At 35.3% G+C, this 15021-nt stretch overlaps 1 protein-coding gene across 1 annotated transcript in view; it reads left to right on the top strand.

Moving 5' to 3' along the window:
* lrba (LPS responsive beige-like anchor protein) overlaps window positions 1-15021 on the top strand; it is a 193358-nt gene that overhangs the window by 24313 nt on the left and 154024 nt on the right. The window contains exons 2-16 of the mRNA XM_043237014.1: window positions 473-704; window positions 1332-1432; window positions 2909-3004; window positions 4366-4487; window positions 5528-5654; window positions 6806-6925; window positions 7741-7887; window positions 8125-8322; window positions 10546-10679; window positions 11228-11336; window positions 12354-12506; window positions 12618-12786; window positions 13489-13568; window positions 13648-13710; window positions 14184-14281. Of these exons, the coding sequence (XP_043092949.1) occupies window positions 473-704; window positions 1332-1432; window positions 2909-3004; window positions 4366-4487; window positions 5528-5654; window positions 6806-6925; window positions 7741-7887; window positions 8125-8322; window positions 10546-10679; window positions 11228-11336; window positions 12354-12506; window positions 12618-12786; window positions 13489-13568; window positions 13648-13710; window positions 14184-14281 (1949 nt within the window). The remainder of the gene's footprint in view (window positions 1-472; window positions 705-1331; window positions 1433-2908; window positions 3005-4365; window positions 4488-5527; window positions 5655-6805; window positions 6926-7740; window positions 7888-8124; window positions 8323-10545; window positions 10680-11227; window positions 11337-12353; window positions 12507-12617; window positions 12787-13488; window positions 13569-13647; window positions 13711-14183; window positions 14282-15021) is intronic.

Below are 15021 nucleotides of genomic sequence, written 5' to 3'. Positions count from 1 at the left end.
CTGCCATCGCCGTTACAATGGGCGATTAGAGTAGTGCTTTCTAGCCTAGGGGTCATGTCTCAGGGCTAAGTGAGCCAGTGTTGGGATAAGGTGGAAATCCTGTCACAGTAATCCAGTTGTGGAGAGGCTTTTTACATCCAGATGCTGACAGATGTTTTACAATGGGATTGGCATAAATCGCGGCCCTGGGATTTTTTTTATCCGGATTTAATGTCGGGAATGAAGCCAACATAAACTGATAGGTGGCCAGCATAGAAAGCAACTCTAAATATTCTGGCTATTGCTCACATTAACTTTTTTTGTGTTTTAAATCTAATTTAATTTGAATTGTTTCTGAGGCGTTGAAAGGTGTTTTTTCTAAGCTGCTGGATTTTATTTGCATTTTGCCTTCTTACACTCATTTTTTAAATTCTTAGAATATTTTTTCTGGCTTTGACTCCATTTGTGATTAACTTTAATTGTGTCTCTGCAGCTGGTTGGAGGACAGTTCGATCTGGAGATGAACTTTATCATCCAGGAGACAGAGAGCATTATCTGCATGGTAGAGCTGCTGGATAAATGTGATTCCACTTGCCAAGCTGAAGTGTGGAGTATGTTCACCGCTGTGCTGAAGAAGAGCTTGCGAAACCTGCAGGCCTGCACAGAAATTGGCCTCATCCAGCTGGTGCTTCAACGCATAGACCGGGCCGACACCATGATTGCAGGTATGTTAAATAAGTCACACTCTAATACTGTTTTTTTTTTGAAATTATGCACTTGGCTGATGAGTCTGTCATTGCTCAGTCAGCATGTAAAATTTTCATTTTATGTAGTAGGCTGTGTTCACACTTATCATATTTGATTTGATTAAAACGATTTTGGGCCGTTACTGCTATTCGTTTGCGTAAGTGTGAACGCTGCCATCCGAACCCCGGTGCGCACCGAACTAGCAGATAACATTAACATAAACAACATTATAATACAAAAACTGGTACTCACAGATATGGTTGACCCCTATTAGTTGAAAGTTCGATGCTTTGATAGCAGGAGCCTGATTCAACTACCAATCTCACAGTTTAATATTCACAAAGATTTTTAATTTATGAGGGGGTATTTAATATCTCATTTTCATAAAATTTCCAGTTTTCTCCTAATAGGTTAATATACAGCCTATTATGGTATGTAAGAATCTGAAAAGAAAAAAGCTTTTAATAAATATTTTGTTAACACTTTCGACATTCTACTAACAATAAGTAACTTTGTAACTGCTTTGTAAAATGTTTTTTTTAATCTTTATTTGTTTTAGATCCTTCCTGTTGTTTCGCCTCATGTTTGTGTGTGGTGTTTTTCAGATCTGTTGGTGGACATGCTGGGTGTGCTGGCCAGCTACAGTATCACAGTGAAGGAACTGAAGCTGTTCTTCAGTAAACTGAAAGGAGAACAAGGCCAATGGGTAATGGTTTACTCCTCTTTATCCCCTCTTTGAGGGTCTCTCTACCTCACATGCAGTCATATGCTGTGAAGTTTTAGGGCTCTCAATTGTTTTAAAGAAAGCTAATTTATTATTACATTTTTGTTATGATGTTCTTTGAAACGGCCTTTGCAACAATTTAAAAATAACTCTTTATATATTATATTTATATATATATATATATATATATATATATATATATATATATATATATATATATATATATATATATATATAAACAAAATGTATGTGCTTGTTCTCCATACAGTCTTTGTGTGAGGGAGGTGTTGAGACAGTGAAAAGGCAGTAGGGTTTGATGCATTAGGTTGTTTCTATGCTAGGGAACTGTGTCAGTGCCATTGATCAGAGCGTGAAATAAACATGTCAGAGCAGTAGAAGAGCATCTATGTGACTCTCTATCTTAAAACCTGCGGGCAGTAGCCATTATCATGACTCTGTTGTCTGATGCACATATTGCTGATGAACCAAATATGTCTCGGTTTGGGATATGTTTTAGGTTGAAAAAATCTACAGGAAAAAAAATCTACAGCTGTGTCTGAAACTGCTCCCTATATACTATATATAGTGCACTAAATCAGGTGTCAGCCATTTTGTAGTGATGTCCGAATTCTCTACATTCGTTCAATAAGCTCTGTTTCCCACAATCCAATGTGGAAAAGCGACGAGCTGGAAGAGAGAGAGCGGAGCGAGTGAATTTGAATGAAAGATGCCATTTAATATACAAAAATAATTCGGTGGATATTTGAAATTGTTTGTTGGTAGAGTATTCATTATGATGATAACGGTCGCTTGAGGCTGCTCTATGACAAGATGCTACAAACAATAAATTCATAAAATTACGAACATGTTCATGTTTATCTTCTTATCAAGTACATTTTTATGTTTATTCTCATCAAGATTTTAATGTTTATTAACACAAAAGCATTACAAAACAAAATAATATACCTTCAATGAAACCACAAAGCTGATTACAATATAGTAAGTAATTTAGGTGTTACTGCTATTAATATTATTTTCTAAAATGAGGTACTTGTAATATCAATGTACATACGTGATGAAAATGTTTTTGCAACAGCTGTCTAACACGCAGTGTACATATCACCGTCTGAATTAGTTCACTTCATTTCGTTCACTCCCTCTGATATAGTCCACTCAACTGTCATACACTATATAGGGATTAGTGAATGAGTGAGCAATTTCAGACACAGCTCATGTCTAAATCCAGAAGATGTTTCTCAAATTGGACACAACATAAGTAAGATTCAGACTAACCAAAATGATTTGTGACCGTATTTTCATTTTATACTTGTAGTGTGCAGATTAGTTTATGTTTGTACAGGGAAATCACTGCAGTCAAACTACAAATATTTCTTTGTGTGGGTGTTTGTGTGAGATTTTGTTCAAGGGTTTATATGCTTTTTTTCTTTCATCTATTAGCCTCCTCATGCCGTCAAGCTGCTGTCAGTGTTGAAGTGCATGGCTCAAAGGAATGGCCCAGATTCCTTTTTCAGCTTCCCAGGGAAGAGTGCTGCGGTGAGACCATGACCCAAACATCTGTCTAACTGCACTGTCCTTAAACTTGACTTCAGTCATAACATTTGCCTCTATACACTGTGAAAACTTTTATTGTGGTTCGTAAATAAGTGATTTGTAAGGTATATGCCAGAATTTCTCTTTTTTTAGTTCTATACCCAGTCATTTTGACTTCCTCTCTATAATGAGCTTACAGAATGAGTTTCAATCTGGAAAAATATGCTTTGCAACTTTTTGAGCTTTTAATGTACCCCAGTAGCAAAAAACCAAAACGAATCAATCTTCGAAACAGTTCGCTTGAAACTATATAGCATGAGATCCACAAGGTCTTTTCATTATTAAATGTTTAGACTCAAACAAAAGTAATTTTAACACACACACTCTCTCTCTCTCTCTCTCTCTCTCTCTCTCTCTCTCTCTCTCTCTCTCTCTCACACACACACACACACACACACACACACACACACACACACGCTATTGCTTTCAGGATTAGGATACTATAGGTCTTTAAAACTTTAGGGTAAAATTGTTTCAATTAATTAAAAGTCTCCAAAAGGTTTTATATAAGCACTCTTTAACTTAATTGTCAAGGTATTCCTTCATTCACGTGACAGATGAAAGTTTTTAGGAATGTCTAACCACCCACAGGTAATGGAGTAAGAAAGGATGAGTGAAACAAATACCATGCTTCATCAACTAGAGTTTTACTCTGTAGAAAAGAGTTCTATGTCACAATGCGCAATTAATTTTTTTTCATGTGAAACATGTATATTGATTTGAACTTTTTTTTTATAAAAGACAAGCAAGTTTCTAATTTAGATTTTTAGGATAGATAGATTTTTATTTATTTTTTTTTACATCTTAGATCCTGTGTTTTACTACAGACACTAGTTTTTGCTTTGAGCTCTTTTTAAAATGTACATGATGTTTTTCTGTGCATCAAGAGAGGACATCAGTCAGATGCATCAGATGTGATGCAGATGACTTTGAAATGTTCCAATACACATGTGTGGCTTGTGTAGGGAACCCTTCTTGTGTTGTCAGTGTTCACTTGAAACAGTGCCAAATGAATGCCAGGAAACACTTTGATTGGATGTTTAGATGTTATTTCAGCACAGATAGGAGGTTGGCTTAATTGCATTTGCCTTAATTTTTCATCCATAACCCACAAATATGAGAGGAAGTCTTATGTGTACAAACATACACAAACGTTTTAAGCGCATCTCTCCAAGGATATTCATTTATTTATTTTTTTGTTCTGCTCATATGCTATTCTGCATTATACTCTAGTTATTTAAAACAAGACAACAAAATATAGAAACCTAACTGGAAAAATGTGCTTTTGTTTTTTGTGTCATTAGGCTATTGCACTTCCACCTATTGCAAAATGGCCATACCAGAACGGCTTTACCTTCCACACCTGGCTGCGCCTGGACCCCATCAATAACATAAACGTTGACAAGGACAAGCCTTATCTCTACTGGTGGGTCACATACACAAACCTGTAATGTAAAATACAACATTTCTATTCAAGATGCTCTGGAAAGAACACCTGCGGTGCATAGCAAAGATTAGCTGACTTCTTTGTTTGTAAGGTGCCATAAAAAAGTTTAAATATTTGTAGGTGTTAGGTGAAGAATAAGAAAAATGTTCCTCTTTCTTTCTGTCTAGCATTTATACTTCTCAAGGGCAGCATTTCACAGCCTTCTTGTCCTATTTTCAGCTTCTAATTAATTTCTGTCAAAAATGTAATTTATGCAAATGGAGCTATTTTGACTCACCAAACGATAATTGACCCTGTAGAAAGAACTGTAGACTATTCACTGGGCAGAGATTAACTCTCTACATCTCCATCCATCCATCCATCCATCCATCCATCCATCCACATATTTAACTATATTGTGACTTTTTACAAAACAGTTTTACATTTTTTTTTTTTTACAGAACCTTCACACTAATAGTTGATTGTCATCATGTATTTGCCGTGTCATTTATTCATATTGTTATTCCAAACACATAAGACGAGATTTACAAAATATTATAGTACCTTAATTTTTGTCCCAAAGAAGTGCAAGGTCAGATAGGTTTTTAGCAACATGAGGGTGAGTAGATGATGATGTTTTATTTTTGGATGAACTAACACTACTGGTTATGCAGTATAAGCACTCAATATGTAGTAAAGGGTGGGTTGGTTATTCACTTTAAGCCTGTTTTTGGTTCTTCAAACACCTCAGAAAATGATGTAGCATTAAATATTTTCCTCTTAGGCTGAATGAACCTTCATAGGCCTACATTGTACTGAATTACAAACCTCAATGTAATTGTAATTTTTTTAAAATTGTTAATGCTTTTAATATTAATAAACAAAGAAGATAATCTGTTTTTGTTTTATTTATACTGTACATCAAAGGGTTAAATCAGTAGATATTCTTTCTTTTAAGAATACAGCTGCATAGTTGAGAACCCCACAGCTGAACTGTAATGTTTATTAATTGTGCTCTGTATTTATCCCCTCTTCTCTAGCTTCCGCACCAGCAAAAGTTTAGGCTATTCTGCACATTTTGTGGGTGGATGTCTGATTGTGACCTCTCTAAAGTCCAAAGCCAAAGGCTTCCAGCACTGTGTGAAATATGACTTTAAACCCCAGAAGGTATGAATCAACTTACCAGTTTGTACTCTTATAAACTTCACACTTTTCAAAGTCTTCATTTTTGCCTCTACAATGTACAAGGAGAGCAAAGTTGACATATGAGAAGGAGGGTTTGTGCTGAGGCCAAGTCGTGTCTGAGGATTTGCAAGAAGAAACTAAATCCTTTCCCTACTTAGATCCCATATGCCCCCTGGAATGGGGAGGCATCCTCGAATAACACCTTGGAATTGGACAACCACAGTGAAGCATGATATAACAAGACATTAAGTGTGTGTGTGTGTGTGTATATATGTATATATATGTATATAGATCTATACACACAGACATGCATGTATATATTTCAGAAAAAAAAATAGTAGTACATAATTTTAATTATATAATATAAAGTATATAAATCTAAATGTAGACATGTAAATATTTTAATGGATAGTCCTTTTCAGCAATGAAAGTCTGATACCTATATTATTCAAATTCACATTTCTAATATCAAGAAGCTCACAAGTGATCTAAAAAAGCTTTCATAGGGTGCATTGGGCCTATATTTAGAGTCCTTTCCATTCCCTCTGGAGAGGTTTTACCTAAGGAATAAGCACCTTCATTGGCTTCCCCAACCATTTAATGGAAATTCAAGAAGATCAGGGTGAGGTCTTTGCTGGAGGGTGTAAATGGACCATGATCTCAAAACTGTAGCACAGTTAAAAATGAAAGTTTAGCATCAGGCGTTTCCTGATTATTTTTCTATTGGGAAAAATGGATCCAAGGGGGACACAGGACCACAAGATAGCAAGAGGGTCAAAAAGGTTAGGGCTGTCAAAGTTAAAATGCACTTATGATGTTATTGAAACTGAATCATATTTTTACCTTCTTATTAACAAAATGATTGATGATATTTAATTCTGCTTTACTGATGACTGATTTACGAAAATAGAAACTGAATACCTAGGAAAAAAAAAAAAAAAAAAAAAAAAAAAATATATATATATATATATATATATATATATATATAGGTATATATTTTCGTAAATATATCAATATATATATATATATATATATATATATATAAAATGCTATGCTGCTCTCAATCTTTGATATATTGATATTAAATTAATAGTGTAATTTTTATAATTGCTAAAATTCTTTTTATTTAACAGTGGTACATGGTGACCATAGTGCACATCTATAATCGCTGGAAGAACAGTGAAATCAGCTGCTATGTCAACGGAGAGTTGGCGTCATATGGAGAGATCACCTGGTTTGTCAACACAAGCGATGTAAGTACTTTCAAAGGGCTCTGTTATCTCTTATTGTTCTAGTTTTACACAGCAGTTAAGCTTGAGGCCCTGCTTTTATTCGCCAGAAGTGTTTCTGTTCAAAGCTTGTCAATATTTTAGCAGCTGCAAATCCCAAAATACCCACAAACTTTAAAGTATAAAACAAAACTGCTGGACATGTAGACGTTTCTTTTCAAATTTTAATTCAAAGTTGGACATTATTACACTAAAACAGCATTTCTCAAGGTGTCTAACATTTAAAGAGCACATTTTTAACAAATTTTATTTTGATTCACATGAACTAACAAATTGATGCTAATATGGTTTATTTATTGCACATTTATTGTATGCATAAGGGCAGTGTAACACATGGACATATTACCATTTGTATAAAAAAGGCATTTTTTTTCAAACAAACAAATAAAAATATCAATAATTATAGATTATTGAAGTCCTCTCTGCACCTAAAGTGTGATGTGAGTAAAATGTTCTAATGTTCTAAAATGTGTGGTCGGTAAGATATATTTTTCAGGAATATAATATTTTCATTAATACTTTTATTTAGCAAGGATACATTAAATTGATTAAAAATCTAGAAGTATTTTTGAAGGATTATGTGACCCTGAAATCTGAAGTAATGACTGAAGCCATCATAAATTACATTTAAAAAACAAAATGCATAATAAACCTCTTTCAAAACCAAAAAAACCCTCCAAATTCAGTAGTGTACCAGCACTACAAATATTAAAAATATACAAGTGCTGTATTTAAAACATTGAACTAAACAACCTTATCCCCCCACCTGTTCTTCACAGACATTCGACAAGTGTTTCTTGGGCTCATCAGAGACAGCAGACGCTAACCGTGTGTTCTGTGGTCAGATGGGGGCAGTGTATCTGTTCAGTGAGGCTCTCAGCGCTGCTCAGATATTAGCCATCTATCAGCTGGGGCCTGGATACAAGGTGGGATCAATGTCTCTCTCCAAACGCTGGATATTATCACATACTTGTTAAGATATATCTCTTCATTAGTAGATCAACTTTTAACCGATAGTCGGCTGGAGCACTTTTAGGCAATTTTAGCATTCCCATCTTTAGTCTGTTGATTGCATGTAAAAAGTTGCTCTTAAATCAGTTTAATTGTTTGACTTTTCCACATACTCCACTTAGCATCTCTCTCTCTCTCTCTGACTGATCCAGGGCACTTTTAAGCACAAGGCAGAGAGTGACCTGCTGTTTGCAGAACATCATAAGATGCTGCTGTATGATGGAAAGCTGTCTGCCAGTATCGCCTTCACCTATAATCCTCGAGCCACTGACGCTCAGCTGTGTCTGGAGTCCTCCCCCAAGGACAACGCCTCCATCTTTGTGCACTCACCGCACGCCCTCATGCTGCAGGTACGCTCTTCCTCTTTGTCTCTTCATCACACCTGCTTCACCATACCCGCACAGCTGCTTGAAGAGACCTGTTCTGCCAGGTGGACCACTGTCTGTGGGCGAATGAATCTAGCTCATCACCATTCGTTAACATAATTAACAATATGAGCATTTTATAATCGCGCTCAGCAAAACACAGCCCACACCTGTGCTGTATCCAGCACTTCAGGAGTCCTAAAAGCACTTAATGTAATCTGGTTTACAGTGTTATCAAGGGAGTCTGCAAGCTTTTTATTATTCATGTATTTATTAAATATACATTTTTGACTGTGATTTTGGTGTGAGAGAGTTTTGGACCAGTCATCTCTTTCCCCATTAAGCGTTTTTAATGATTTGCACAAAAATTTCATTGCATTTCATTGGTTTTTTGGGTGAATATGTGACCATGAATCATACATCAAAATAAAGATTAGTCCCTCTACAGTACTTTCAGACATCCAGCATCATGCATTGTTTTTTTTATCAACACTTGATTGTAGGTTTAAAAAAAAAAGTTTGAGCAAAAGGTTGAGAAATCTGGATGTTATTATATCAAAGATGCAGTAGATGACTTCCATCAGCTTGCACAGGCCTTTACCACTTTCTGGATTGACGTTTCTCCCGCTAACATTTTTCATTTATATGTGGTTGGTGATGATGATCGCAGTATTTTTATGCATATGCTTAAATATGAGGTTGTTTTTGTTTTTGCCACTTTGTAGACTCTTTCTGAAGATACGTAATAGGGCCCCCTAGTGTATAACCTGTATCATTTTTATAGTAAAGCATGAATGAAAATACAAACATGCAGTGTCCTTATTTCATCAAAAATACTATGCAGGTCAGATCCGTGTCATGTTCAGCGACGGCAGCTCTTAAAGGTGCACTGTGTAAATTTTAGAGGCATCTAGCTGTGAGATTTTGAATTGCAACCAACGGCTCATTCCTCCACTCACCCTCCCTTTAGAGATGGCCGTAGGATTAAGAGACAACTGAGATAGCTAGCAATTAGGTTTCTTTACAAAGGTAAATTAAGTAGTTATATTTATAGATTATAGAACCCAGCTGCTGTTATGTCTGTTAATTAAAGAACAAAAGAAAAAAGAAATCAGTTAGATTTTTAAGCATTTTATATTTATCTATTTTTAATTTAGAATTAAATTTCCTACTGTCTAAAGGACACAGGTAAATATGACATTTATAATATATAATGGGTTTATATGAGTATTGTTTTAAGTTCACTTAAATTAAAATGGCTAATTTTTAAAGTCTAATACATTTTACAATTTATGGCTCTCAATTATTTTAAAGTAATTTTGAATGGCCATATTCACTGATTAAATATTAGGGAAAAAATAAACTATTTCCTGTAGACATCAGTAGTATTGGTATTGATGATATCCGCCTTCAGCTGTAAGAAAATATGTCATTAAATAGATATCAAATATATACTGTCTCTATGTTGCTTCTGCATTAATTTGAAGGTTGATTGTGAAATAACTGCAATATAAAAGTATAATTGAAATCTTTATTGTTAGGTAAGCTTAATCACAATTAATAGTGATAATTTTGTAAATATTATTTTTATTCCCAGTACACAATTGTTTCACAGTAAAAGTGTGTTATGAATATGTTTCTTAATTAAAATCTAATAAATTATAAAAATAATATTTAATACACATTCTAAACAACAGTTCTTAATTTAATTGTTAAACATTTGAAGGATAAGTACAAATCTCAACTGAAAAATAGATGTTGTCAAGCCCTGGAGTTAAATAATAGGAAATATTCTATAAAATAACCAATAGGAACAATAATTTATCTTAATTCTCAGTTTTCCAGTTAATAAAGGCTTCATAAGTTCGGATGGCATCTTCACTTGCTGAACAGATGAAGTAGTTCTGTCTGACAGTGGTTTAATGGATGTGCCATCTGGGAGAGCACTGGTCTGATTAGAGGCACATTAAGAAGGACCTCACAGCTGTCTTTCTGTATTTAATTATACCCACCTCCCCTTCTTCATGCATACAGAGCGCAGATTTAGGAAATAACTCTCTCGTTCAGGAGTATTTGTTGCAGAACAAAAGGAATATGACAATAATATGAATTGTGTCGACTAGAGGGTATCTAAGTTACATAACACGATGACGTAATACAACATAAAATTCAAAAACAAATCCAACATCAAGCCTTTCTGTGTTTCAGGATGTCAAAGCTGTTGTGACGCACTCGGTTCAGAGTGCCATCCATTCTATTGGAGGAGTTCAGGTCCTTTTCCCCCTGTTTGCACAGCTGGATTTCGTCCAGCCCAGCGGTGACGAGCTGGACACCTCCGTCTGGTGAGAACACCAACTCTGCCTGGGGGCAGAATGAAAATTAGGAAAGGGATTCTCAGTGGGGAAAAAAGATTGAGCTCTTCTCAGTTTTAGCCCGGCCAGGAAGAACTGAAAATTAGGTTAATATTGCCTCTCCTAGAGTTGCTAAACCCAGTAGACTCACAATAGCAGCTTTTTAAGGAGATGTTTTCTCATGGTACACAAACCATTAGCCTGTTTTTGGCTGTAAGGTTTGGTCTTCGAGAGGTCAGTTCTCAGTCTCATTCACTTGTTATTTTGTGTGAACATACCATTGAGTAGAAGTTAAATATTTAACCATTTTTGGCTGTCGTGCTAACAAATGAGTGTATTTGTGAGTATTTATTCTTTATCTCATTTGACCTGTGAAATATTAGGGATTACTAAGAGATATCAAGCCATCATTGGGATGGAAAAAAAAGCAATGAATAGACATTCACAAGTAATATTCAGGGCTCTATATTATTTGTCATTTTGTTAGATCTGCTCTGTCTTTCTCTACTAAAGATCAGCTGTTGAATGTTTTGTCTCAGTTGCACACTACTGTCGTTTGTGATGGAGCTGTTGAAGGGCTCAGTAGCTATGCAAGAGCAGGTGCTGGCCTGTAAGGGCTTTCTCGTCATCGGTTACGCACTGGAGAAGGTAAGTGCCTTCATGCATTGAGTGTGTAACCTGTGTATCCAAAGTCTGTTTAAATTCTGCTAATGCTGTAACAAGAAAAAAGAAGCAAGTTTGTACTCTTAAAATGAATGTAAGGGGGTCCTTATTAAAACATGCTAGTATATGCCTGCAGAGGTTGCTGGGTAACACAGATATAGAAAAAAAGCTGAAATAATAAACACTTTAAATACTCAAACCTTGTACTTTATCTAGAACTCAATGACTCAATGACCAGGGTAATCTGCAGTAAACCGTATTTAGTCTGTATCTAAAGACCCTAAAATGTTACAAAAAGTTGCGTTCGTAACTACGGAAACCCAATGTTGAATTTTTCTAAACCTGTTGAAAACATTGAACAGTAATTGAACAATCATTTATTCAATGTTTAACATGCAGGTAAATATTACATTTTTAAAAAGAGTGAAACAGTTGAAAGAAGAGTTGAAATCATTCAAAATAAATGTTCACATTATTTCCCACCCTTTTTATTTGTTGCCAAAATATATGTTGCTTCTAATTTAACATTAGGCTGTGGTGATATTTTAAACAGAAATGCTAGTTCCTCTTTACAAATGCAAAACCAAAAAAAAAACGTGAGTCATATTTTAGAACTACATTTCAAAATAATGTAAAAGTACAATGAAACTTATGTCCACCCAAAACAGTAATCTTCATATTCACATTAATTGTATTTGAATAATATTATGATTTGTTTGGTTGATATTTAAACAGATATTGGCAATCCCCGTGTGTGTTAAGGAACAGTACAAACAGTAATATTCTGGTCTTTATGTGTCTCTGTATATGTCTTTAAGATGTGTTTTGTATGACACTGTCATGTACTGGATAAATGCATGACCTGACAGCTTAAACCATTTAGCAGATTCTATTTCTGTCTGCCGTTCACATTTATTGATAGTTTGTTTTTTAATTGTTTTTGAATTTTGTTAAATTTAGTTTGGAATGATATTTGATTTCATGTTTATATTTTCTTCCCAGTCTTCTAAAGTACATGTGACGCGACCTGTGCTGGACATTGTCCTTGCCTTCGCCCGTTATCTTAGCAACCTTCCTACCGGAGTTTTGCTCTTGAAACAGCTGTGTGACCACATCCTCTTCAACCCTACCATCTGGATTCATGCCCCAGCTAAGGTATCTAACACATTTACATGAACACACGCTGCTGCATCATGCCAACTTTATAGGTTTTTTTTCTCTCAAATGTGACTTTTCATTGGTGGCTAAAACTGATTTTCTCAACAGGTACAGCTGGTTCTCTACACCTACCTGGCCACGGAATTCATCAGCACCGTCACTATCTACAATGCCATCCGCAGAGTTGGAACTGTACTGCAGATCATGCACACACTCAAGTATTTCTACTGGGTTGTAAACCCACTGGACCGCAGCGGAATCACGCCCAAGGGTCTTGGTAAGAGAGCAGTCTGCTGCAGAACTAAACCAACTTCTCAACACGTCTTGAGACTAGGGAATAGGAGTCGGAAAAGGTCCATGTGAAGCTACAGTGGCGTCTAATAATCTGGGAATAAATAAAACATCTTCTATTTTTGACATACAATACAGTTTAATTTTATTCCAAATAGTAGTTCTAAACTAAATAATACGGCATTAGTATAAGATCATTAGCTCATACTAATAATTTAATACGAGTTCTGCTGCAACTTAATATTTGCAATGAATTTATATTTATTTCTTCTACAATTGTTAAATATTATTATCATTCTTTATATTGGTTATATAACACGCTGTCATTCTAAATATCCTTGAAAATAGTCATTCTAGATAAAAAGAGCACTGTAGGTTTGCGCTAAAGATGCTGTGGGGAAGCATCCCATTCCATGATAACTGAGCAATTTATCTTTCTAAGCGTTTTGTGTCTAATTTCCACAGTAGACTGCTTTCTTGCTCATCTCATTCAAATCTCATTAAAAGAAATTAAGATTTCATCGACATTTTGCTTCAAGTTATACATTTCAAAAACAAGGGAACAAAAAAAACAAACCAAAAAAAATTATAATAAATAATCATAATAAAAATGTATTACTAGTATCACAATCTAGACCCATGGGATAATATTTACGTGACATTTTCTTTGCTTGATATCCTGCGTCAGATGGGCCAAGACCCAATCAGAAGGAGATTCACTCTCTCCGAGCGTTCCTGCTGCTGTTTGTCAAACAACTTATCATGAAGGTACGCTAGCGTGGCCATAACATACGTATAATTTTAATAAAACAAATCAAGGCAATGATTGTGTGTTTCGTAAATGTAGGATCATGGCGTGAAGGAAGACGAACTGCAGAGTATTCTGAACTACCTGCTCACAATGCACGAGGTAATTTCAAACATTTCTCAATGCATCTTTTAAAACAGTAGCATTTAACTGTAACTCAAGGCAGATTATCAGTTATACTTGTGTTTGTTACGCTGTATATTAAAAGCGCTATATAAATAAAAAAAAAAAAAAATGATTGATTGATTGTATATATGTGGTGTAACTGCCACCAGATGGCGCTTGGTTCCCACATCTTAAAAAAAAAAGAGATTTTACCATCATGCCACTTCCCACAAATGCTCTCGCTCTCTCTGTAATATATGTATTGTATATTGTTCTTCTAATGCTTTAAAAAACACAATCTAGCACCAGTTTTTTAATGCTTTTTGAAAGTAGCATTTACTTACTAATTTACTCATTTAGGCACAGATTACAATGTAAAGATCCACTGCTTCATTCACTGATAAAATCATGAAGTTTAAATGACACCTGACTCTGACATATACTTATTTTGCTTATTTTTTTTAAAACAGGATGATAATCTGATGGATGTTCTTCAGCTTCTGGTGGCACTGATGTCGGAGCACCCTGGATCAATGGTTCAAGCCTTCGATCAGAGAAATGGAATACGGTGAGAGCTGTTGTATCCCGTTACAACCACACATTATATTCTACAGACCACATCTTTATTAAAAGCTATAAATGATCCTGGGAATAAAAAAATTCTGAATTTGAAATATTCAGTGGAATGATGCGAGGCCACAATGCCTCATTCATAGCATAGACATCTGAGTCCTGCTTAACAAAACCTATAAAAACACTTTCATAGGTTCATCTGATATCTATGCTGCTGTACTGAGCTCTTATATGGGCTGCATAAATGGAGGCATTTACATTTCCAAAGCCTTTATAGACATGCTAGTTCCACTGACAGCCATGGGGTTAAATGTGCACGCTAGCGGGGGGGCATCTGGACGGCTCGTCATGATAAAACAGAGGGCCTCACTTTCATTTTAGATCTGACAACCTCATTCAAATCACACTTCCATCAAATCCTACTCCAGAAAGATATAGGCAGATTTATTTTAATATGTAGACGGTGTAATAGTCTCGGGTTACATCCGAGTGTACACGTCAGCTTTCGTGAGATCGGTGTTCCTGGTATTTTCCTTTGCCTGAAAGATACACTTTAATTGAAAACCAAAATTCAACACCATATTTAAGCTTCACGCAATTGCACATGTGTTTTAAAGTAGTGCTGTCAAAAGATTAATCGCAAAGTTTTTGCTTACATTATATATGTGTTTGTACTGTGTATATTTATTATGTATATACAGTATGAAGACACGCATACTGCATATATTATGAAAA

Source organism: Puntigrus tetrazona, chromosome 1, assembly GCF_018831695.1.
Source record: "Puntigrus tetrazona isolate hp1 chromosome 1, ASM1883169v1, whole genome shotgun sequence".
Classification (NCBI taxonomy): domain Eukaryota; kingdom Metazoa; phylum Chordata; class Actinopteri; order Cypriniformes; family Cyprinidae; genus Puntigrus; species Puntigrus tetrazona.
The sequence above is the reverse complement of the archived record's forward strand: the minus strand, read 5'-3'. Positions and strand labels throughout refer to the sequence as shown.